The sequence below is a fragment of the Pteropus alecto genome, unplaced genomic scaffold (genome assembly GCF_000325575.1).
Source record: "Pteropus alecto unplaced genomic scaffold, ASM32557v1 scaffold398, whole genome shotgun sequence".
In the NCBI taxonomy this organism is placed as follows: Eukaryota; Metazoa; Chordata; class Mammalia; order Chiroptera; family Pteropodidae; genus Pteropus; species Pteropus alecto.
The window spans coordinates 781,107-806,273 of NW_006442497.1; the positions used below are offsets into that span (position 1 = coordinate 781,107).

At 37.7% G+C, this 25,167-nt stretch overlaps 1 protein-coding gene, 1 non-coding gene and 1 pseudogene across 5 annotated transcripts in view; all 3 read right to left on the bottom strand.

The window, feature by feature from the left end:
* The window catches only part of ANKFY1 (ankyrin repeat and FYVE domain containing 1), an 82,376-nt gene that overhangs the window by 53,295 nt on the left and 3,914 nt on the right, over nucleotides 1-25,167 (bottom strand). For 3 of the 4 annotated variants that reach the window (XM_006922212.3, XM_015597390.2, XM_025040124.1), the window contains exons 2-3: nucleotides 6,867-7,059; nucleotides 465-583 (exon numbers count right to left, since the gene is read on the bottom strand). In XM_006922212.3, coding sequence (XP_006922274.1) covers nucleotides 465-583; nucleotides 6,867-7,059 — 312 coding nt within the window. Of the gene's footprint in view, nucleotides 1-464; nucleotides 584-6,866; nucleotides 7,060-19,453; nucleotides 19,491-25,167 lie in introns of all 4 variants that reach the window. The other variant, XM_025040125.1, reaches the window with a different exon arrangement.
* On the bottom strand, nucleotides 5,287-5,405 carry LOC112471488. The gene has a single exon (XR_003043325.1). It is a non-coding gene; the product is annotated as a 5S ribosomal RNA (ribosomal RNA).
* On the bottom strand, nucleotides 9,486-9,604 carry LOC112471482 (annotated as a pseudogene).

The following is a 25,167-nucleotide window of genomic DNA, read 5'->3' on the forward strand; positions in this document are numbered from 1 at the left end:
CACAATTAAACATGAACAGGTCCATATATGCCATCACCTCCTTGGAACTCTCCTCATAATACACTTCAAATATAAATTTTAGAAAGAAAAGTAAAGATGTCATAGCTGTATTATCAACTATTTTATTAGTAGGTGCCTGCCTCATCTACGAAAGCCACAAAAGAACTGCTCTGCAGAGGATCACTCTAGAAAGTAAAACTTACAGCAGGGATCAAACCATGCGTATTGTTTACAATAGGAAAGTTCAGGCACATTTAAATATTTACTATTTATTAGCCAGGTAGTAAACAGAGGTATTCACAAAGTTTACTAATTCATAATTATTTAACTAGTTCATGGTCACTATTGATTGATAAGTATTCTACTTTCATTGTTCCACAAACATTTCAAAATGACACACCATAACCTTCTGCCAAGACTTCTTGTGCTGGCAGTTTTAAGTCTCCAACTGCTCAGAGGCTCACCTGACAGGTCCAGCTCCTTGGTGGAAGACAAATTGGCCAGACTCCAGCTGTCACTGCGGGCCGCCAGGACAAACTTGTGAGCATTGATGTGCCTGCCCCCAACCTTTATCTTCAGATCACTGATGAAGAAAACATATCCACAAATATAAAAACAAAAAAGTCATAACTAGATATGGCTAGAATTCACAGCTGACAAATATATAAGTATTGATCAACATGCATGTGCAATAGAAAAAAAAAATCACAGCAAAACTATTTCTCTATGCTACCACTGAATTCTTATGGGTCGAGTTTACAATATGTTGCTAGACATGTTTTCTATTTCTAAATTCCAGTTTTAGTTCACATGGGATGTTCTGCTTTAAAAACAACCTCTAATAGGATTTCTTACAGTGGTGAACCTACAAGTTAAACAGGATGATTAATATTCATATAAAATGTAGAAAAGGTTTTATGCAGAATGAAGATAAATCATCAGGAGAAAGAAAGCTTAAAGATTGTGAAGGCAGCTATGAAACTACAATGCTGCTAAGCTTCATATCATATTAATGCTCAAGCAAGGTTCAACAGAAAAATGATGAACAAATTAGCTTTGATAAATTAGTCACGTATACGAAACCCAATATCTAGCCTCCTGTTCTCACCAGAAAACATTCAGACCTATTACTGGCCATCTTTTACTCAATGATTTATAAAGAAATACAGTAGAAGAAACCTTTCTTTCAAACATGTTTTCCATACTTATGACATACCATTACGTGAAAAGAGCTTTCCAAATAGTTATTTATGCTTAACTCTGCAATATCAAATGTTAACAGAGGAAAGCATGTGGGCAGTTAACAAAAACCTAAGAATGACCTACTGAGCTAACACAACATGTGCCATATGGCTATGTTGGCAGCAATCCAAAGCCATTAATTGTCATCATCATCCTGCTTGTATTTAGACTTTTGTTTGTTTTCATACTTCCTTTTAAAATATTTTTAGGTTGGAAAGCCTTTAGAAACTAAATACACAAAATTACATGAGAAAAAAGAAAAAAAACTATTACATGAATTAACTCATCCACTTAAAAGGAGACCCACATAGAATACTGTTTCTATACAATGCTTGATGCAGACATTTTACCCCACAAAAGCACTGTCTAGAACATACTTTATAATTATGTAAGCATATCAACAATTCTAGTTCTATTAAAAACCTAGCTGCAACTAATTATGTTAGATTAAAAGAGTAATAGGGTCCTTATTATTTGAATTATTATAAACTACTGTTAACATAGTAAAACGTTATTAACCAATAAATGAAGAAATGGGATTAATATTCCATTTAAAACAGAACATAAAATTCTGTTTCAAATCACATCCTACATAAAGTTTTAAAAATTTAATGAAAACAAAGAGCTGGCTATTTACAAAGCATATATAATTTTTAAACTCTAAATTTACTTATCAACTATTAATCTAATAACTTAAGTGAATATTCAGTTTACTATTTCAGCCACAAGTCTTTTACCCACAAAAATTATAAAACTAAATGTCTCTATAAAATTCCTACAACTATCCATGAATATCAGGTCAAATTTTTTTCTCTTTTGTAGTTGAACATACCAAAAGGAATAAAGGATTTCACTAATAATTTCTAATGATAGCTTTTTAAAAATACAATTCAAAAATGGAAAATTGGATAAGTCTATGAGGACTGTATGTAGAAACTAGTAATTTTTTCCCATTTCATTTTAGTCGATTAAAGACCGTTTCCTTTCAAAATGAGTACTAGGATGTTGTTACTGGACAAAAAGAATAAAGAGCTTCTTGCTAGACTTTCTCGATCAAACATTTTAATAGGAAAAAATTATAAGCTTGGTTGCTAAAAAAATGAATGAAATAACTACATGTAATCATCATTTTTAGCTATCTTATGGGACAAAACTCTTTTCCTGAACTTAAGTAAAAATAAATGTACCAATTTCATCCACATTTCTCAATTTAAAAATTTTAACACCAACTTCAGTTACTCCAGTTACTGAGCAGCACATAACAATACTATTTAAATTCTTCAACAAAATTGGTAAAAGAGCATCTGCTTTAGAAACTGATTTTCCAATTCAGTTACTCCATTTCAAAAGCTCAGTCCTCTGAATGCTCCGTTCCCCACCAGTCAACTGTAGATAACACAGGTGTAGTAAATCTTCTTTAGATAAAGGACAAGTTTTAGAAGATGGAGAGAGACCCACAGTAGCCATGAGATCATACCACAGTTGACTAGGTAGGTAAGAAGAGAACAGAATGGAAAACAGCCTAGTCTCTTTCCCATTGTCTCCTAGAAGGACAACAGTATAATGAATGCAATTAATTGATAAGTAATTAAAAAAGTGCTGGGAAATAAAAATGGTGTAGATGATAGAGGCTTTCTTTATCCCTCTTGTGACCAAATCAGAGTAGTGACAGAAACACAGAGCAAACACCAAGGAAAGTCGCCTGGGATCTAGACGAACAGAAGCACCACAACTAGGGAGAGAAATAATTAATCAACCTGCAACAGGAGAGGGTAGGAGGGGGTGAAGACACAAGGCTGCCCAGTCCCAGTGGCTGAGTAGGACTGAGGCTGTGGTAGGGGCTGCAGCAGAAGCCTCTTAAAGAGGCCGTGTCCACGAGAGGACTTTCGCAGTGACGGACCTGTTGCTCTGACAACCAGCGCCGGGTTGGTTCTGCAGGGAACACCAGGGACTTACAAGAGGACACTGAGTTGTCGGAGTGAGAGCCGGAGGCGAGGCTCACTCCTGGACAGTAGTGCCTGCAGTGTCCATCGCTACTCTGTAGAACCCTCCACCCTCCTAGTGTGCGGACACAGCACCGCCATAACCAAGATGTCATCAAATTGGATAACAGAGGTCACTCCGCCCAGAAGATTCCCTGAAACTCTGCCCCCTTCAACTCCTGGCCCCACTCTAGCCACATTCAGGTGTGTCCTCATCCATTCAGGTGCTCCTTGCTGAGCAGTGCCAAGACGCCACACTGGTGCAGCAGCTGGCCTCGGTTTCCAGTGTGGTTTCTTGAGGCAACTATAAGCACTGCATCTGGAGATTGTTTGTTGAATCTTAACAGGTGGCCTCGGAGAGGCACGGGCTGGGGCTAAACTTGGCCTGCAGCTGAACCCCTTTCAGGACTGTGCCACTAGACACCAACTACACAAAGCCACACTACTAGGACCGGCAGACTTAGGAGCTTTGCTTAGTACACAGACACGGACACAGAAAAAGGTGGGAACACAAAGAAGCAGAAACCATATGAGAGAACAGAACAGAGACCCCAGAATAATGGAGTCAAGCAATCTAACAGATGCGGAGTTCAAAACACTGGTTATTAAGATGCTCAATGAACTGAGGGGAAGTGTAGACGAACTCAGTGAGAACTTTAACGAAGAGATAAAAACATAAAAATGGAAATGAAAATTATAAAAGAGAACGAGTCAGAAATGAAGAACACATGATCTGAGATGGAGAGTATATTAGAGGGAATCAACAGAGTGGATAAAGAGGAAGATCAAACCACCGATATAAAGGATGGAGAAGCCAAGAACATCCAAGCAGAAGAGCAAGAAAAAAGAAGCCAAGAATATAATAATTTAAGGAGCCTACGGACACTATTAAATGTAAAAATATCTGTGTCATAGGAGTACCTGAAGGAAAACAAGACGTTGAAGAGCTATTTGAAGAAATAATGATGGAAAACTTCCCTCACCTGGTGAAGGAAATAGACATACAACCCCAGGAAGCTCAGAGTCCCAAGAAAAAGGAACCCAAAGAGGCCCACACCAAGACACATCATAATTAAAATGCCAAAGGTTAAATACAAAGAGAATCTTAAAAGCAGCAAGAGAAAAACGGTTAGTTCCCTACAAGGGAGCACCCATAAGACTGGCATGTCAGAAAGGCTTGGCACAGCATATTCAATGTGATGAAAACCCAGGATCTACAACCAACAATACTTTATCCAGCAAAGCTATCATTTAGAGTCGAAGGACAGATAATGAGCTTCCCAGACAAAGATAAGCAAAAGGAATTCATCAACACCAAGTCAGTATTACGGGAAATGTTGGAGGGGTTCTTTGAGAAGCAAAATCATGTATCAAAACAGGAATAAAGAGTGGTAATAACTACATTCCTATCAACAAGTATCTCAAATGGAAAAGAATTAGGTGCTCCAACCAAAAGATAGAGTGGCTGAATAGATAAGAAAACAAGACCCCTACTTATGCTGCCTACAGGAGACACACTTCAGATTAAAAGAAACATGCACACTGAAAGGAAGGGAATGGAAACCAAGATATTGCCTTGATGGACCTAAAGAGTATTGCACTGAATGAAATGAGTCAGATAGAGAAAGACAAATATCGCAGTATTTCACATACATGTGGAATCTAAAGGACAAAATCAACAATAAAAGCGGAAATAAACATGTAGTTACAGAGAATATTTTAGGGCTACTAGATGGGAGGGGGACTGGGGGAATTAGAGAAAAAAAGGCAAAGGGATTAAGAGGTACAAATGGATAGTTGCAGAACAGACATGGAGATGTAGAGTTTAGCATGGGGAAGATGGTTAATAATGTTGTAATAAATATGTAAGAGGGAAGAGGAGTACTAGATTTAGTGGGTGACTGCTTTGTGAGTTATGTGGGTCTCTGATCACTATGCTGTACAACTGAAACTGGTATATTATTGTATGCCAACTATAATTGAAAAAAAAAACTCATTGACTTGTACAATATACAGATTGCAAGGACCTTGTCAGCTTACAATCCCTTATTTTTATTTTTTACACCTACAGCCCCTGGTCTTCCTAAGTGGTCTCCCATCCAAGTACTAACCAGGCCCAACCCTGCTTAGCTTCCGAGATCAGACGAGATCAGGCGTGTTCAGGGTGGAATGGCCGTAGACTGTTTACTGTATTTCAATAAAGCTGGAAAAAAAAAAATAAGTAAAGGGAGTACTAATGGGTAAGAACCTTGGAGAATGGGAGAAACTGCCTCTAAGAGAAATATGTCAGGCTTCTCAGCCTGAGCCAGTAGAAATAAAAGTTTTCACTTGTCCTTGGGGAAAAAAAAAAAGAGGAAAATTAAAAAAAAGACAATGAACTATATTTTACAAGTACCTATACCCATTCAATTTAAAAGGCTGGCCTTTAATCAGAGTATAATATTTCCTATTTTTTTGGTATTAAATTTTTCTTTTTTTAAGAAATGATTAAGGTGGTAGATGGCAGTTATGGATTTTAACCTATTTTAAATGTTAAAATTTATTTTGAAATTTTACCAAGTCTTATCTAGTCCAATCATCCATCTCCCTAGTAACCAAATCCTTCATTCTATGCATATTCACACATCCATGTTTCTTCGTGGGTGTGGAAAAGAAACATGGATGTGTGAATATGCATAGAATGAAGGATTTGGCTACTAGGGAGATCATCTCAATTCACTCCTCCATCAGTTCTGGACTTGGCTATTTACAACAACATCCAGCAGCTCTCTGGCTCTCTTCTCTTTATAATTTTACCTATATGATGTTACTAGGTTAATCTTCCTAAAATACTACTTTGATTATGACAGTCTTACAACTCAGAAATACTCTGTTCTACATCTCCTAGAGGATCAAGTCCAAATTCCTCATCTTGGCTTCCCAATATAATCCACCCTACCTTTCCCACCTCTCTCAGTGTTCCCCTACGTGAACATGTACCCTAAATCCTCTGCATGTTCTCATGTTCAGCCACTCCCTCTACTGGTAATATCACTGTCTTTTCTATTAAGTCCTACCTAGTCTTTAATATTTACCTCAAAACTCAAGAACGATAGCTAACAACTGAGCACTTACTATGTGCCAGACACTGTTCTAAGTTCTTAAAACATGTATTTATTAATTTAATCTTCATAACAATCGTAAAGAAAGTAGCAGTATTACTTCCCCATTTTACAGATTAAGAACCTCAAGTACATCATGTAACCCTGTTCACATATATAATAAATGGCCAACTGAGTTTTTAACATAGACTGTGTGGTTCCAGAGTCTACCCTCAATCGTCATGCTAAACTGCCTAATAGTTCCAAGACTCCTTCTTTAACCATCCCAAGAGAAAATGACTTCTCTCTGAATCCCTGAACATGAAAGCTAATTTCTGTCTGTATTAGTGATACTATCACCATGACTCCAAGCTCTGTGCTGAAGATGAGCCAAAACCTTGCCTCAAGGAGCTTACATTCTAAAAACTAAAGGTTTGCTAATATCCCAATTAAAGAGAAATAAACTTGAGAAGAAAGTCAGTAAGAGAGAAGTTGCAACGTGGCCTGAGAATAAAGCAAAAGGGCCAGCTTCCCCAAACTGGTCCTGTGTCCAGGAGCTCACCTATACTGTTCCTGCTCATAGAGGTCGGCCACAATTGTCAGCAGACGGCTGATGAAGGACTCACTGCTATTTTCCTTGTTTGCTTGTGCGGCCAAAAGAGTACATCTCTTCTCTGTCTCTGCCAATTTCTTCTGCAGCTTGACATACTCTTGTCGGAGAAGCATCAAATGCTTCTCCAACTTGGCGACCTCCTCTGCAAGGGAAACAAATAATAAAGTTTACCATGGCAAGAGTAAAACAGATAGCATTCACTAATCCCTCATATAGGATGGCTACCAAAATGACAAGTCACATGGTGTTTCCTCTATTTCTTAGTGATACTCCTACAGGACCAAGAATGGTTTTGTTTCTGGGTGCCACTGGATCAAAAAGACCATCATGGTCCAGGGATTTCTCTTGTTTCCCTTGAAGATCAATATTCAATATATGACCACGAACGGACACACATAAAATGCTAACATGTACCTGCCCTGCTAATCTTTTACCATAAAGCCAGGAGTCTCAAGGAAAGAAGATAACCAAAATCACCTAGGAGGCTTTTTCAAGCCACTAGTAGTAACTTCTACATGTCAGATGCTGTTCTAAAAGCTTTCTGTGAATTCTCTCATGCAAGCTTTATGACAATCCCTGAGGTAGGTCCTATTACTAGCCACACTTTACAGATGAGGACACTGGAGCACAGAGAGATTAAGAATTTGCCCAAGGTCACGAAGCTGATTAGAAGTGGGGTTAGGAGGAACCCAGGCATTTTCATTCCAGGGCCTGCGATCTATTAACCACTACTCCACACTAGGTGACACCTGCCCTCCTTCAGGAGAGGATCAGGTCAGACAATAACGGTTCAGATGGAAGCAAGTCATGTTCCACAATTGTGCTGGTTGAGAACCTTTATATTTGACTCATTCAATAAAAATTATCAAGTGTCTACTAGGTGTCAAACACTGCACAATGATAAGCAAAATCAGATATACCTTTCCTCAAAGCTTTTAGTTACTGGGGAAGGTAAACTTGTATATTATAATAACGATTATAAAAATCAAATGCAAAACTACAACTCTAATGAGTACTAGAAGGAAAGAACAGAGCTATGAGAACCTATAATAAAGAAATTTAACTTAGGACATTCATGGGAGGCTTCCCTCAGGAAGTAAATAGTCAAGAAAATTCTCCTTTAACTGGGCTCCAGAGTCTTGGTGAGAAATCATGCAACCATGTAAATTAGTACCTCTATAAATCGAGGTCTAACCACAGAATCACAGTGCTGCTATAATCATTCTCTGGGCCTCAGTCCCTTCGATCTTCTACTCCCCACCACAGATATTCCAAATCCTGACACCATTCTCAAGCCCATCTCCCACCCGATCTGCATTTTCAGCCAGTGTCTTGAGAAAACTAAGCACTTACTTCCATGTACCAGCAACAACTCCCAAATACTCCATGCTTTCTCACAGAAAGTATCTCCCTCTGGTCCAAGTTAAATCCTTCCACCTATGCTCCAAACCCATCACTCTCCTTGGGTCCTTTCCTTTATAATCAATCACCAATTCTCCAACAACTTCAATCTCTTTTAACTGGGTCTTTCTCATCAGCACATAAACCTGTTCAAGTCTCTATTAAAACAAAACCCTCCTTCTATGCCACATCTGACCAACTGCTGCCCTTCCATCTCTAGGTACCACACACCATTTCCGTACCCACTATTCCTCTGCCATTACCTCCTTCTGTCTCCAACATTCCCTTAAAACTCCTCTTATCAATGACCTTCTAATTACCAAAAGCAATAGACACTTGCCAGTGGTCCTCCTCCCAGACCTCTACAACACAGCATATGATATTGTTGTCCAACCTTCTTTTCTTCTATTCTTTCAGCAACCACAATGCCACCCCCTCTCTCCGATTATGGTTCTCTGTCTGTCACATGCTTCTCTACACCCCTCCCAATGCTTGACCACTGACATTTCCCAGATTCTATCCTTGGCCCTCTTAACTCTATGTTCTCCCACAGCAGCTCCACCAGGTCCTTAGTCTATGCTTGAGACCAAAATCTAGGTGCCAATGATGCACAGATCCATCTCTTTAGACCAGATCTTTCTTCTTAGCTTCGTCTATCCATCTTCCCAATAGACATTTCTCCCTAGTGGCCCACAGGCACCTCAAATTCACTATGCCCAAAACAAAACTTCAAGCAAATTTGCTCTTCCCTTGTGTAGTCCCTATAGTAATAAATGATACCACCATCTATCCCAATTACCTGAAGATGAAATATGGGAGTAATCTTAGATGTCTCCTACTCACTCACATGGCCCCAATCCTTCCCCAACTATAAAAAACTGACTTCACTATTTCAACATCTCTGGGAATCCTTCTTGTCTTTTGTATCCCCATCTCCACTATGATATTAATTCAAACCCTTGCTCATCATATCTGATCATCAATGTGAAAAGATTTACATCTGCATCTCAGAGCCTATCACAGGGCCTGACACAGAGGCTCACTAAATATTTGATCAACAAGTGAACAAGCAAAATCCAGTTTTATAAAAGCTCCCTTTCCTCTCAACTGTATCCCTCCCCCACCTGCTACCCAATAGCTTCTCTCTCTCCTTTTTTTTTTTTTAAATACCTATAGAACCTGGTATTCCTAGGTGGTCTCCCATCCAAGTACTAACCAGGCCCGACCCTGCTTAGCTTCTGAGATCAGACGAGATCGGGCACGTTCAGGGTGGCAAAGCTGTAATAATTACCTCTTTATAAACACAGATACAATAAAAAACGGATTTAAAAACACAGAATGGTTAAATAAACTAAGTGGCACATGAGTTTGCAGTTATTATGCAACTATTAATGTTTTCAAAGAAGTATATAATATTAAATATACATGTTCAAAGAATAAATATTAACAGAAAAAAGCAAGCTGTAAAACTAAATATATTTTATAATTCCAATTTTATTACAAATATTTACATATATGAGGAGTGAAAAGACAAATATCCTCAAAATATCAGCAGGTCTCACTCAGAAGGGGCAATATGGGAGATTTTTCTTTGCAATTTTCTGCACATTTAAGGTATTCTTTAACAGATGCGTTCTGTTTTCATAATTAGAAAAAAATGTTGAAGAATTTGTTTAAATACTAATAGATTGTCTTCTTCATACATATACTAGGGAACTTTTTGCTCCTTTTCTCGAGGATCCATGTTAAATAAATGCCTGGAGTCAAAAAACTGGATGTAAGTCTCAGGCATAAATCAGTCTTTGTGGAAAAATAAAGTAGAAGGCACTTCTGAGATGAAAATTTGCTTATAGTTGCTAACTGATCATTGTGCTCAGGATTTACATATCATATAAGAATTCCTATAACTAATATTTTTTAAAAATATTGCAGTTATTTGGCCTAATATTTAAACCAAATATTGCTTTAAAAAACATTGGATAAAGAAAAACAGTACTTACAATGATCCTATTATAACATTTAAAAATCTCAGCAAGTAGCATTTACAACCCCTTAGATAGGACTTAGCTCTACACTTTTATTCTGGTGTGACAAATTTATAGAGGTCATTGGTTTTAAAGAGTTCTTCACAGTGACTGAGACTACAGAGCCATGAACTAGCAATTATTCACCTCAAAGGGGGAAGCATTTAACACAAAGCATTAAGTTGATGTGATGGTACAAATTTACACTTTTCTGTAGAGAAAGAAATGGAGGTGATTGGCTTCTTAAAGAAAAATTGGCATTGAATTTCTACGTGTGACAACAAAAAATGTAAAAGGAAACACATTAAGAATAACATTAAATTCTGTTCAAAAACTGCTATCGCTTGTAACAAATGAATCTGGTATCAGAAGTCATGATAATTATCTTTGAAGGAATGGCAAGAATAATAACTTGGAGGGAACAAGAGGGTGCCTTCTGGGATGCTGATAACATCATTTTTAAGTTTAAATTAGTATTAGTTACATTCATGTTTCATTTTGATGATTCACTGAGCTCTCTACTTATGATTTGTTCTTTCCTGTATATATCTTATGCTTCAATTAAAAAGTTTAAAATTTGATGTATACCTGTAGTGGGTTCTGGAGTCAAACTGATAGGGATCCAAATCCTTTTAGTAACTAGCTATGGGATAAAAAGTACATCTCTCTGAACTTTTGTTTCTTCATCTGTAAAATGGGGAAGAGGGGAGGGATCTACTTCTCAGTGCTACTGTGAGAATTAAATGACAACTACTGTGACTGGTACATACACTCAAAACTGTCAGCATTTCCTACACCCCTACCCTTGCATTCCACAATTACATAATTATTGGATAAATAGTTTAAATAATTATAATAGTTTCCAAAACATTTTTTTTTGAGTCATGAAAAACAGAATGGGATTCAAACGTTTTACTGACCTAGGAATTAAGACTGATCAATTAAAGTCATGGCAAATCAAAAGGCCATTATCAGAAGGTGCTGAACAAAAGTAAAAACAGAAATGGAAACACTGCTAAATACTAAAGGAGCAATTTTAAATACTGTATCACTGCATATATCAAGTCTGCACTGACAATTCCAAACCAAAAAGCAAAGCCTAACATACTTTAAAAATCATCACTACTATTCCTTTGGAAAAGATTCAGGTCAGGCTGGCCTTTGAAACAAACTCTCAAAGAGGCAACTCCTAATCTACCATATTAAAAAGTCAGTCAACACTGACAACTGATCAATCTAGAAATAGCAGTATAAGTAAGCATTATCACTTAGAGGTAAATAAAGAAGAGCAGAGAGTAGTCTGGGGAGCAGACTAAGAGGTGACAAAATTTATTTTTTGTTACAAGCCTTATAAAATTATTTGAATTTTAAATCTATGTGCGCTTATAAAGCAAATACGCTATTTTAGGCAAATTTTAAAGATTATGGAAAATTACAATTATGAGGAAAAACAATTTTCTAATACCCAAGTGTAAGGGTTTTTATATATCACGAAGTTTTAGGAAGGGAAGAAATCTAAAGATCACCTTATTGGTTCAACTCTTAGACAATGAATCTGAGGAGGAGAAGGGGACAAGCCCATGACCAGCAGCTTACCCACCTCTTGCCTCTCAGACCATGCTCAATGACATTAATCCCAGGCTGGCTGCATCAGAATCACTCAGGCAGTTTAAAGTAGGAGAAAAAGAGCACCCAGATTCAGTAATCTGTAATGGGGTTGGAAAAAGTATACTTTTATAATAGCCCCAGGTATAGGAATGACTGCCCTGGAGAAAAAGTTCAGTCCCCAGCAAATATCTCTCCAAGTCACAAACAGACTGCTCTGGGAATACTCCTCTTTAGAAAAAAGATCAACTGAACTGCAATTTGTTCATTCACTGATTTGTTCAAAGATTTTCATCTCTTAATAAGACAAATGCTTAACCCAGTCATTCATTAAAAATTTATTGCACACCTATGGCGTGCCAGTGTCAAAGTCAAAACAAAACAAAACGAAAGCTTGGAACATGTCTTTTTGCAAAGTTAAAGGGTAATGGAGAAGATGGGCAATTAAACAAAACAATTCAAAAGATGACAGCATGAAGCAAGACTACCTTACTTAAGCTAGTACAAGGAAAGAAGTGCCAGAAAAGTGTTTTACTTCAAAAGAATTAAATAAAGCCTGTTAATGTTTGTAACATAATGGGCCCAGAAAATGCAAGGAAAAGGTTTGTCTTTTACACTTGGTCAGATTCTCCTTTTAAACTAGTTATCAGTCAATAGGTTTGTAGAACAGACATAGTACTTGGCTCTATGAGAAATACAAATAATTAGAAGACAAGACCTAACCTAGTCCTCCAAGAGCTCACTGGCAAAAATGTCTGTCACTCATCTGTCTCTGTTTAAGTCAACTGAAAAGGATGGCAAGAGTATACCTCATCTCGCTAGTTCAACCTAGTGGTTAAAGTTACATCCCACTTGCTGGAGAGATAGCTTCCATATTTTCACAGGGGTAGCCTGTGGCTATGGATTGCAGATTTTTCTTCCATGAAGCACAGTGAGCTCTTTAACCTTGGTTTCGATCACACAATATTCTAGCCAACCTAAGTATTTTGCTCCTCAAGAGCTCCAACCCATCAAGGTTATATATAGTCTCAGTAACTCTGTATTTCCATGTCACCTAAACAAATTATTAATCTGCAAGTATTTACTATGCACTAAGCATTATGGTAGATTAGGAGTTACCTCAGAGTTTTTAAAAAGGGTAGTCTAACTTGTACCTCTTCCAAATAATGCAGCACCACAGGACTAGTATCAAATGAAAAATCAAAGAAGTATCTACAAGGAATTCACAAATAGGAGGAGCAAAAACTAGTCATAAAGAATCTGGATACTGATTTATGGGGAATTATGAGAACATTTGCCTTTAAGAGTAGAAAGTCGCTGATTCTTTTAACCCTTAAAATGAGATTATAAAAGTTGTTTCCATCATCTTCTCAGAGTCCCTGTAAATTTTTTAAAATATCAGTTATATAAATATAATTTCAAAATCTACAGCGATAGCCCTAGTCTCACTCCAGAACTTCAGACACAAATTTCCATCTGCAGCCTGGACACTGACACAAGACATAAACTACAAAGGTTATAATCAGAGATGAGGTAAAAGAAAAGGGCTTTAGGATGATTTAGGGCTCTTATTTGTGAAAGTACAGATGCTCCCTGCCCAGCATCTTTTGTAGGGGGAAACTCAGATCACAAGTGCAACTATCCAGTGGTATTGAAATTGCCATACCATTTCATAATATAATGGAGAAAGCGCCCATAGCTGAGATGTTATTCTGAGGGGAATATTGTTTGATGGCAAACAGCAATGTAAATATGTCCTTGAAGTGTCACCAAGGGGTAGTTCTTACAGGAAAAGAATTAAATTACCATTCTGAGAAATAATGAAGAGAAAAACATTAAATGTGCTAATACATATAAAGACCTTAGAGGAACATCTGCACTCCGGTAAGTGGTCAGAAAATGTTCCCTGTTATCATTCTGAGAAAGGCAACACAATAGAGTCCTTAAGGGCATGTATTCCAAGTGACTGGGTTGGAATCTCAGCTTGCCTATTTAATAGCTATGTATTCTTGGGCAAGTTACTTACTCCTCTCTGGGCTTTGGATCTCAGAATGTTGTCGATGGTAGGTTAAATCATTTAGAACGGTGTCTGGTTTAAAGGTTTACTACAACTACTTCTTTACAAAGTGGCTAGTTTTCAGCTGTGGTTTCTTCTTTCTCTTTCTCCAACATTCTTTTCGAAAAATAAGCCTAGAAATTTAAATAATAGATAAAACCTATAGTTTCACCAAGAGCTATACTAGGCATCAGTGAAACATCAGCAGCTTGTATTATAATTTTGTCATGTTTCTTTCCAAATAATACCCATCTGCCCTGCACCAATAATCTAAAGTCAGATATTTTGAATAGCTTTCTAACAGTTCATCAGTCTTAACCAAAGATGCTTGCTTGAGGGAAAAAAAAAAAAAAGAAACCACTGCATTTACTATGAATAGCCCAAAATAAAGAGACTAATAACAACTGCAAAAAATAAAAAATAAAATAAAATAATTAAACAGCAAGTCATGAGACAGAAAAAGAACCAACAATGATCCTTCTAGGTCAAGAGTTGGCAAACTTTCTGTGAATGGCTGGATAGTAAATATTTTAGGCTCTCTGTGCCTCAGTCTCTGTGGCAACTACTTAACTCTGCTGTTTAATGCAAAAGCATAAATAAATGATCTTGGCTATTCTCTCCCCTAAAAAAATTTTATTTATGGACACTGAAAATTGAATTTCACACCATTTTCACATGCCATGATATAGTCTTCCTTTGATTTTTCATCAACCATTTTATATGTATATATAAAATCCATATATCTATATACATACACATACATATACATATATGATTCTTAGCTCAAGGGCTATATAAACACAAGTCTCAGGTCAGATTTAGCCAAAGGCCATAGTTTACCAACCCATTCTAGATGTTGGTAATGATAGCCAGAACCAAATGAAAAGGGAAGAAAACAGTCAATCTGCTCCAAATGCCTAGAATTCTATATCCTCTCGCATTCCCTTACCAGAACCTGTGTGACTAAAATAGCCCTAGCATCTCTAAGATATCCTTCTCTCCAGGCTCACTTCATTACCCTTACAAACATGCTCTATTCCAAATAAACTTTACCACATGATTACAGTGATTCCTTGTCTATCATGCTCTCTTCCTTCTCCAATTTTTGAAGGAACCCCTCTTTAGTCACTGCTTCCTTCCTTACCTCCCCAATCTTTTGAAACTTGGCTTCCTTACCTCCCCAATCTTTTGAAACTTGACTTCGTATCATTATCCTAACAGGGTCTCAGTCACGATAAAATCACCAATGCAGTTACCTTTTCCTTATCCTTCAAGGTCCTCAACATCTCTGCAGTGTCCAATTCTTAATCAGCCCATTCTTGAAATTCTTTTGATTCTGACTTACTAACTTTACTCTTCACTTTTTTTTCCTACCTTTCTTACAGTCTACTCTGACTACTCTCTAAAAGGAAGCAGTACTGCAAGGTTCAGTCCTAGAATCAAACTTTTTCCAAATTTCCATTCTTTGAGGTCTCAAGCACACCCATATTTTATTGTCACTTCTATGTAAATGGCTCCAAAACTCTCTCAATAGCTCCTGCTAGAAGGATAACCTACTGGTACTACAAACACAAGCTCAAAAGCAAATTTAACATCTTCCTCAAATCAAACTCCTCTTCCTGCTTCCACTTTAATTTTTATTCAGATTTGAGAGTTCTGGCTGTACAGGCTGTGAAAATTCACTTATAATAGTACAGCAAATATATAAGATACTTAGGGATAAATTTAACAAAAAACCTGCAAGGCCTGCACACTGAAATTATAAAACATTGTTGACAAATTAAAGACAACCTAAATAAGGTTGGCCTTCCATATCGTGGGTTTTACATCTGTGGATTCTACCAACTGCGAAATGAAAATATTTGAGAATATAAAAACCTAGAAAGTTCGAAAAAGCAAAACTTGAATTTGCCATGCACCAAGCACTACACTGAATGCACAAAAATGAAGTGATGTGTAGGCATGCCCTACTGTAACCTATATGCAATGTGGGTTATATGAAAAATACTGTGGCATTTTATAAATGACTTAAGCACCTGTCGATTTTGGTACCCACAGAGGTCATGGAATGAATCCCCCGAGGATACCGCAGGACGACTGTAAATGGAGAATTATACAGTAATCATGAATTGGAAGGCTTAATATTTTTAAGATATCAATTTTCTACAAATTGATCTACATATGATTCAACACCATCCCAATTAAAGTTTCAGATTTTCTTTGTAGAACTAAACAAGATGATTCTCAAATTTAAATAAAAATGCAAAGCACCTAAAATAGGCAAAATAATTTTGGGGGAAAAAAAAACGAGAAAGGTGTAGCACTTTACATGACTCAATTTCAGGACTTGTTATAAAGCCACAGTAATTGGGACAATATATTGACATCAAGAGACATTCAGAGCAATCGGGGAGAAAAAAGGTGGCACAGATGACAGAGGCTTTGTCCATCCTTCTTGTGAACAAATCCAAGTTGTGACAGAAACACAGAGCAAACACAAAGGAAAGTCTACTGCGATCTAGACGAACAGAAGCACTATGGCTTGGGAGAGAAATAATTAATCAACCTGCAATGGTAAAAGGTAGGAAGGGGGAAGACACAAGGCTGCCCAGTCCCAGTGGCTGAGTGGGACTGAGGCTGTGGTAGGGGCTGCAGCAGAAGCCTCTTAAAGAGGCCGTGTCCACGAGAGGACTTTCGCAGTGACGGACCTGTTGCTCTGACAACCAACGCCGGGTTGGTTCTGCAGGGAACACCAGGGACTTACAAGAGGACACTGAGTTGTCGGAGTGAGAGCCGGAGGCGAGGCTCACTCCTGGACAGTAGTGCCTGCAGTGTCCATCGCTACTCTGTAGAACCCTCCACCCTCCTAGTGTGCGGACACAGCACCGCCATAACCAAGATGTCATCAAATTGGATAACAGAGGTCACTCCGCCCAGAAGATTCCCTGAAACTCTGCCCCCTTCAACTCCTGGCCCCACTCTAGCCACATTCAGGTGTGTCCTCATCCATTCAGGTGCTCCTTGCTGAGCAGTGCCAAGACGCCACACTGGTGCAGCAGCTGGCCTCGGTTTCCAGTGTGGTTTCTTGAGGCAACTATAAGCACTGCATCTGGAGATTGTTTGTTGAATCTTAACAGGTGGCCTCGGAGAGGCACGGGCTGGGGCTAAACTTGGCCTGCAGCTGAACCCCTTTCAGGACTGTGCCACTAGACACCAACTACACAAAGCCACACTACTAGGACCGGCAGACTTAGGAGCTTTGCTTAGTACACAGAAACGGACACAGAAAAAGGTAGCCAAAATGGGAACACAAAGAAGCAGAAACCATATGAGAGAACAGAACAGAGACCCCAGAATAATGGAGTCAAGCAATCTAACATAACAGATGCTCAAAACACTGGTTATTAAGATGCTCAATGAACTGAGGGGAAGTGTAGACGAACTCAGTGAGAACTTTAACGAAGAGATAAAAACATAAAATAAAAAATGAAAATTATAAAAGAGAACGAGTCAGAAATGAAGAACACATGATCTGAGATGGAGAGTATATTAGAGGGAATCAACAGAGTGGATAAAGAGGAAGATCAAACCACCGATATAAAGGATGGAGAAGCCAAGAACATCCAAGCAGAAGAGCAAGAAAAAAGAAGCCAAGAATATAATAATTTAAGGAGCCTACGGACACTATTAAATGTAAAAATATCTGTGTCATAGGAGTACCTGAAGGAAAACAAGACGTTGAAGAGCTATTTGAAGAAATAATGATGGAAAACTTCCCTCACCTGGTGAGGGAAATAGACATACAACCCCAGGAAGCTCAGAGTCCCAAGAAAAAGGAACCCAAAGAGGCCCACACCAAGACACATCATAATTAAAATGCCAAAGGTTAAATACAAAGAGAATCTTAAAAGCAGCAAGAGAAAAACGGTTAGTTCCCTACAAGGGAGCACCCATAAGACTGGCATGTCAGAAAGGCTTGGCACAGCATATTCAATGTGATGAAAACCCAGGATCTACAACCAACAATACTTTATCCAGCAAAGCTATCATTTAGAGTCGAAGGACAGATAATGAGCTTCCCAGACAAAGATAAGCAAAAGGAATTCATCAACACCAAGTCAGTATTACGGGAAATGTTGGAGGGGTTCTTTGAGAAGCAAAATCATGTATCAAAACAGGAATAAAGAGTGGTAATAACTACATTCCTATCAACAAGTATCTCAAATGGAAAAGAATTAGGTGCTCCAACCAAAAGATAGAGTGGCTGAATAGATAAGAAAACAAGACCCCTACTTATGCTGCCTACAGGAGACACACTTCAGATTAAAAGAAACATGCACACCGAAAGGAAGGGAATGGAAACCAAGATATTGCCTTGATGGACCTAAAGAGTATTGCACTGAATGAAATGAGTCAGATAGAGAAAGACAAATATCGCAGTATTTCACATACATGTGGAATCTAAAGGACAAAATCAACAATAAAAGCGGAAATAAACATGTAGTTACAGAGAATATTTTAGGGCTACTAGATGGGAGGGGGACTGGGGGAATTAGAGAAAAAAAGGCAAAGGGATTAAGAGGTACAAATGGATAGTTGCAGAACAGACATGGAGATGTAGAGTTTAGCATGGGGAAGATGGTTAATAATGTTGTAATAAATATGTAAGAGGGAAGAGGAGTACTAGATTTAGTGGGTGACTGCTTTGTGAGTTACGTGAATCTCTGATCACTATGCCGTACAACTGAAACTGGTATATTATTGTATGCCAACTATAATTGGAAAAAAAAAAACTCATTGACTTGTACAATGTAAATACGAGCAACTAATTGTCTACTGTATTATGATAAAGCTGGGGGGAAAAGACATACAGAGCCACCGAACAGAATAGAATCCAGAAACAGACCTACACATATATAGCCAAATTTTTGACATGAGTGCCAAAGCACTTCAGTGAGGAAAGGGTAAAGAGACTGGAACAACTGAGTATCCAAAGGGGGAAAAGTGAACATTCACACAGATCTAAATGTAAGGGTAAAAACTATAAAACTTCTAGACTAAAACATAGAAAAACTATTAGTGACCTCAGATGAGGCAAACTATATAAACTGTACAAAACATGACATGAAAAAAAGTTGGATATTATCAAATTTTAAAAATTGTTCAAGACACACAAGAAAGCGAATAGTCAAGCCAAAGACAAAGAGAAAATATTTGCAACACGCATATCCAAAAGACAATTTACCAAGACTATATTAATAACTCTTACAACTGAATAATAATAAGACGGGGTGGCTCCATAATGTAGTGGTTAGCACGTCTGCTTTACATGCAGAAGGTCCTCAGTTCGTGCCCCAGGTGGAGCCACGGACCAGACCCTGGGTGTGCCAGACCCTGGGTGCGCCAGGCCCCGGGTAGATGCCGCAAGCGTGTGAGAGGAGACACCCCACCTTCAGCAATCCAGTTCTTAAGGGAAAACGGCAACATCTATAGGTCAGGGGTGGAAGAGAGAGGAAGGGAATTAAAGACGGGAAAAAAATAATAAGATAACCCAATAAAAGAAGCCAAAAATTGAACACTTCAAAGAAAATAAATGCATGGCAAAAAAGCACATAAAAAGATGTACATTATTAGTTATTAAAGAAATGAGTATCAAAACCACAATGAGATACTACTACACACCCACCAGAATGGCTAAAATTAAAAAATATTGGCACAGATGTGGAGAACTAGAACTCTCATAATTGCTAATGGGAATGCAAAACTACACAGCCACTTTGGAAAACAGTTTGACAGTTTCTTATTAGATAAACATACACTTGCCTTATGACCCAACAATTTCACTTCCAGCTATTTACCCAAGAAAAGTGAAAAAAAAATGTACATAAAATCTGGAAACTGAAATGTCAAGCTGGCGAATAAACAGAAATTGCAGTATATACACAGTCATGGACCACTTAAAGACATTTCGGTCAACAATGCACCACATACACAATGATGGTCCACTGTAAATGTAAACACATAAACACATATCTAAGTTTGTGATGTTGAATGAAAAGGCTGGACCTGGCTACAATGCTGAATTTACTGCTAACTCTGGGTGATTTAAATAGATGAGAAGGCTAAGCATGTTCTAACTGCCCTGGGTCCACCTGTGACTGGGGCCAGGAGTTGGTAAGGGAGGGAGAGGAGTGGGCAGGGGAAGAGGAGGCCTGGGAACCTGCCTCCTGCTTGTCTCTAAACATACACACACACACTCACTTTATCTTTTATATAGTATTTTTACTGTACCTTTTCTATGTTTAGATACACAAATACCATTGCCTACAGTATTCAGTACAGTAACACGCTATTCAGGTTTACAGCCTAGGAGCAATAGGCTATACAATATAGCCTAGGTGTATAGTAGGCTATATACCATCTAGGTTTTTATAAGTGTACTCTATGATGTTCACACAATGACAAAAATCGCCTAATGATGAATGTATCCCCGTCATTAAGCAGCACATGACTGTAATAGAATACTACTCAGCCATTAAAAGGAACAGACTACATGCAACACAGTACCTCAAAAGCATTATGCTAAATGAAAGAAGCCAGACACAAAAGACTACATACTGTATACTTTCATGTAAAACTGTAGAGAAGACAAACTATAGCGATAGAAAAGCAGATCAGTGGTTGTCAAGGCCAGCGAAATGGAACTGACTTGCAAAGGAGTTCAAGGCAACTTTTTAAGATTATAGACATGATCCATATCATGATTGTGGTGGTGTTTACACTACTGTAAATATCTGTCAAGTGATGAGTTAAAAGTGGTGGATTTTATTGCTTGTCAATTATGCTTCAATGGTTAATATCCCTTGGGGATGTATCATGACATCTTTCTTCTTTTCTAAACATCACATCAACATTTCCTTGAGGCCTCAGCATCATTCACACACATGTAACCAGTCATCCTTCTGATCCTTCCCCTCTCCATTCTATTCTACACAAATCATGATTAATCTTCCTAAAACACAGCTCAAATAACCAAACTTCAGCTGGTTACCCACTGCTTACAAAAGTACAAGTTTCCTACTGAGGCACTCTATTTCCACTAAGAAGTTTCTTGAGGGTAGGAAATGTCTTATTTATCTTTGTATTCCATCAGCAATATTTTGAATTGTGTGGCGTGGTCTTTGAGCATTCAGAAACTGCACACAAAGGAATTTTAGAAATATTATCACTTAATAGGTCAAATTACATGGCATTGCTTGAAAAATGACCTCCATAATATCCATGTCCTAATTCCTGGAACTGGTAAATGTTACATTATATGGCAAAAAAAAGGAGGGGGGGAGGGGGTCACTGTAGGTATGTTTATATTAAAGATTTTGAGAGGGAGGTTATCCCAGATTACATAGGTAGGCCCTAAATGCAATTACATGTATTCTTATAAAAAGGAACAGAGGGAAATTTGACATACAGAGAAAAAGGTTATATGAAGACAGAATAGAAAGAGATTTCTAAATGCCGGCCTTGAAGACTGGAGTGATGCAGCCACAAGCCAAGGAATGCCAACAGCCACAAGAAGCTGGAAGAAGAAACAGACTTTCACCTCGAGGAAAAGTATGTCTCTTGTGACACCTTGACTTCAGCCCAATGATACTGACTTTAGATTTCTTGGTTCCAGAATCAAGAGAATACATTTCTGTTGTTTTAAGCCATAGTTTATGGAAATTTATTATAGCAGCCATAAGAAACTAATACATCTACATTTATAAACAAAAGAATTCTGTATATTTTAAAGCTTTAGCAGCTTCTTGCTAGATGTCAACAAGTTTTATAAACAAACTGTACAGTTTCTTGTAATATTTTGCAATTAAGAGAAAAGAGGAATATTTTTAGTCTCTTATAGCAATTAATTCTTCGTTATCTCAAGTTCTAACCAACACACTCAAAGTACCACAGTACTTAATAATAGAATTCACTTAGATTAAATAATACCCTTAAAATTGCTTAAAATTATACAATTAGCAAGAGACCAACTTAAGATTTAAAATCTTAAACCAAAGCCCATACTCATCCTATTGTACTATGCTGCCTAATTTCAGTTCCAATATTGGGACAGCAAATAAATATTTATTATTACTAATTAACCCAGGAATTAAATGTTCTTTCCATTCCCTATCATAAATAGAATTTCTACTCTCCTCTTTCTACTCCAATTCTAATCTACACTATATTCATTAAGTCTTTTTAGATTAACAAAATCCTGATATTTCCTTTCTCTAGACATTCATAGTTCATACATTCTAGCCCCAACTTTAGCAGTGAATTAGTGTTCTTTGTACAATGCTTTAAAGACTAAACTATCTCTACTCTATATAAACCCTGTCCATTAAAGATTTTAAAAAGATTGTAAAAGCAGTGGTTTTGAGAATAATTTTCGTTTCAAGCACATATTAAGGTCTTTCACATAACAATTTTTCATCGAAGTGTCATCTTCCCAGAAAACACTATCTTCCTTGTTGGCATCAGAATAGACAGGCTCTTCACTGGTGATAAAATATCACCACTATTTTTCTAAACCTGTCATAATGGAGATGGAATTTTTCTTTCACTGGGGTTACTGAATATTCATTTATCAAGTGTGCTAAATATAAGAAAATTGCTTAATGGAGAATAAGAAATAAGTAGATATATTTACTGTTGAGAATTCAAGTTCACATATCCTAATAAAAAGGAGGGAAGGAGAAAGAAAACAGCAATACTATCTGGCAGAGTACAAAGGAATAGTAAGAATCATAGACAGATACCCCTGCCAGTCTACACTCTCCCACTTCACACACACACACACACACACTTGGAAATTATTAAAAATATGATGGTGCTAAGAGATATTTCATAGTTTGACTTTTCACCCTTTAAAAAAATCTAGCAATTTTAACTGTCATAACTTGAAGGTTCTGACAAAGTCCAAAAGCCATTATTTAACCAAAGTTTGCTTCAAAAAGTCCTTTTACTCCAGTTACAGAGAACCTGGACTTCTTAGATAGGAAAGATGACCTTAATTACACACACACACATGTATTTGTATATATACTGTTATAGATGTTTAAAAAACTGATTCAGTAAAACCAGGTTTTATTCACTATTGACTCGGTTAAAAAAAAGTTTTGTTGAAGGTAAGGGTTTTTTAAAACTCCCCAGGTGATTCCAATGTGCAGGATTCTCCGGGTTGAGAACCACTAGCCTAAACAAAGAGAATGACAGTAGAGAGGAAAAAAACGTATGTGACAGCTTTATATGATCCACAGGATTTGATGACTGACTGAAGATTAGGGAGAAAAGTTAGGGAGAAATCACTTCTAGGTTATTGACTTGAAGTGCAACTGGATGGTGGTGCCATTAATCAATGCAAAAGAGAAAACTCAGTAAACTATAACACACAACATGCATGCTTCTTTTGAGAAATTTTGCCTTCCCCTCTGTTCTACAAGTTCCACTAAAGCTGAGACTGTGTCTTGCTCACTTTGTCATCCCTAGCACAGTAGCTTGCACCTAATAGAAATGAAATACATTTTTCCTGAATGTAATTCAACTCTGTTAAGTCTTGTCTGCAAGTCAGTGGTATCATTTATAGATCTTTCAAAACTTCACTTTGTATAGCACTTCATAGGAGATACTCAACAAATATTAGCTAACTGGCTAATTTTCACACCAGTATGACTGGAAATGCTTCCAACTGCCTGTGAAGACATAACCACCTAGTGGTGTATTAGGCATGGCAAACTATGTTCAAACTGCGGTCAGGATATTTGTTCTCAAATCTGTTCCTCTTCTTCCTGTTAACAGTCTAGCCATTACATGAGTCATCCAGACCCAGAACCCCTATTTGATAGCTCTCTTGTCAATATGCAAGCAGGTTTTAAAAGTCTTGTCTTTTACACCTTCTGTAGTCCCTCTCACACCAGTCCTCACCAGTCCCCAATGCCCCTTACCAAAGGACTCATCAATTGCTACAGCCTCCTCTCTAGCCACCCTTCCTCCCAAATCCATCTTCTACACTGTAGCCATTTCAACATGTCTCAAACAATACTAGTCATGTCATTACCTTGGCTGACACTTCTCAGTAGCTTCACCCCGTAGTCCATAGAGTAAAATCCAAATGCTTAACCAAGACCTTTAATCAGCCCTTAACACACTTTTCCAACCTTATATCCCATTATTTCTTCCTCTGAGAATAGTGACTTCTTCCCACTTCCATCTCTCCCCATGTCCAAAAAGACCTATTTTCCAAAGCCCAGTTCAAACACTGTCTCAGGCAAAGGCCTTCCCTATCACTCAACACATACTCCTCACCACTTCCCTAAAAAATATTCCAGGGAGTTCCGATCAAGATGACAGAGTAGGTAAATGCTGTGCTTATCTCTTCCCATGACCATATCAAAATTACAACTAAATTACAGAACAATCAATCTGGAGAACCATCTGAAGACTAGCTGGGACTCCTATAACTAAGGCTATAAAGAAGCTATGTTAAGACTGAAATCTAGGAAAACAGCAAAACTTAAAATATCTCTTCCCATTCTGAATTTTCAAAGTAATTTCTAAACATTTTTCACCTTCTACCTTACAATATGGTTTCTTATGCACATGCTTTTCATCTCCCTTCCTAAACTGTTAGTTCCCGCTAAACAGGCTCTAGGTCTAGCTATTCCTTTTTAACCACCTGCTTCTCCCTCAAACCCCACTTCATGCTCATCCCATCCTCCACTCTACAGTACCTTACTAGGTGGAGTTCAATAAATACCTAGTTCCTTGGACTACCCAGATTCAACAAGAGATACTGAAGACAAAGCAATTTCTCATTTTGTTAGGCATAACTGTAAATATGATAATATGTCCACTACAACAACTCACCTTGCCAATGACTGAACCCTGCATCTCAGCATGATTCTATAGCTCTTATCTGGCACAACAACAGTCATGGCAGTGAATGGATAAATTTTCTTTTGAAAAACATCCTCAAGTAGAAAGCTAACAGCTACCTCTAGTGACAGAATAAAAGAAAGGGAGAAGTATAGAACAGAGAAAAGAAAGTAGTAGTATAGAAAAGTATAGTGGCCTGGGACATTTGTTGAATGAATAAAATAATAAATAGATAAAATTTAAACGT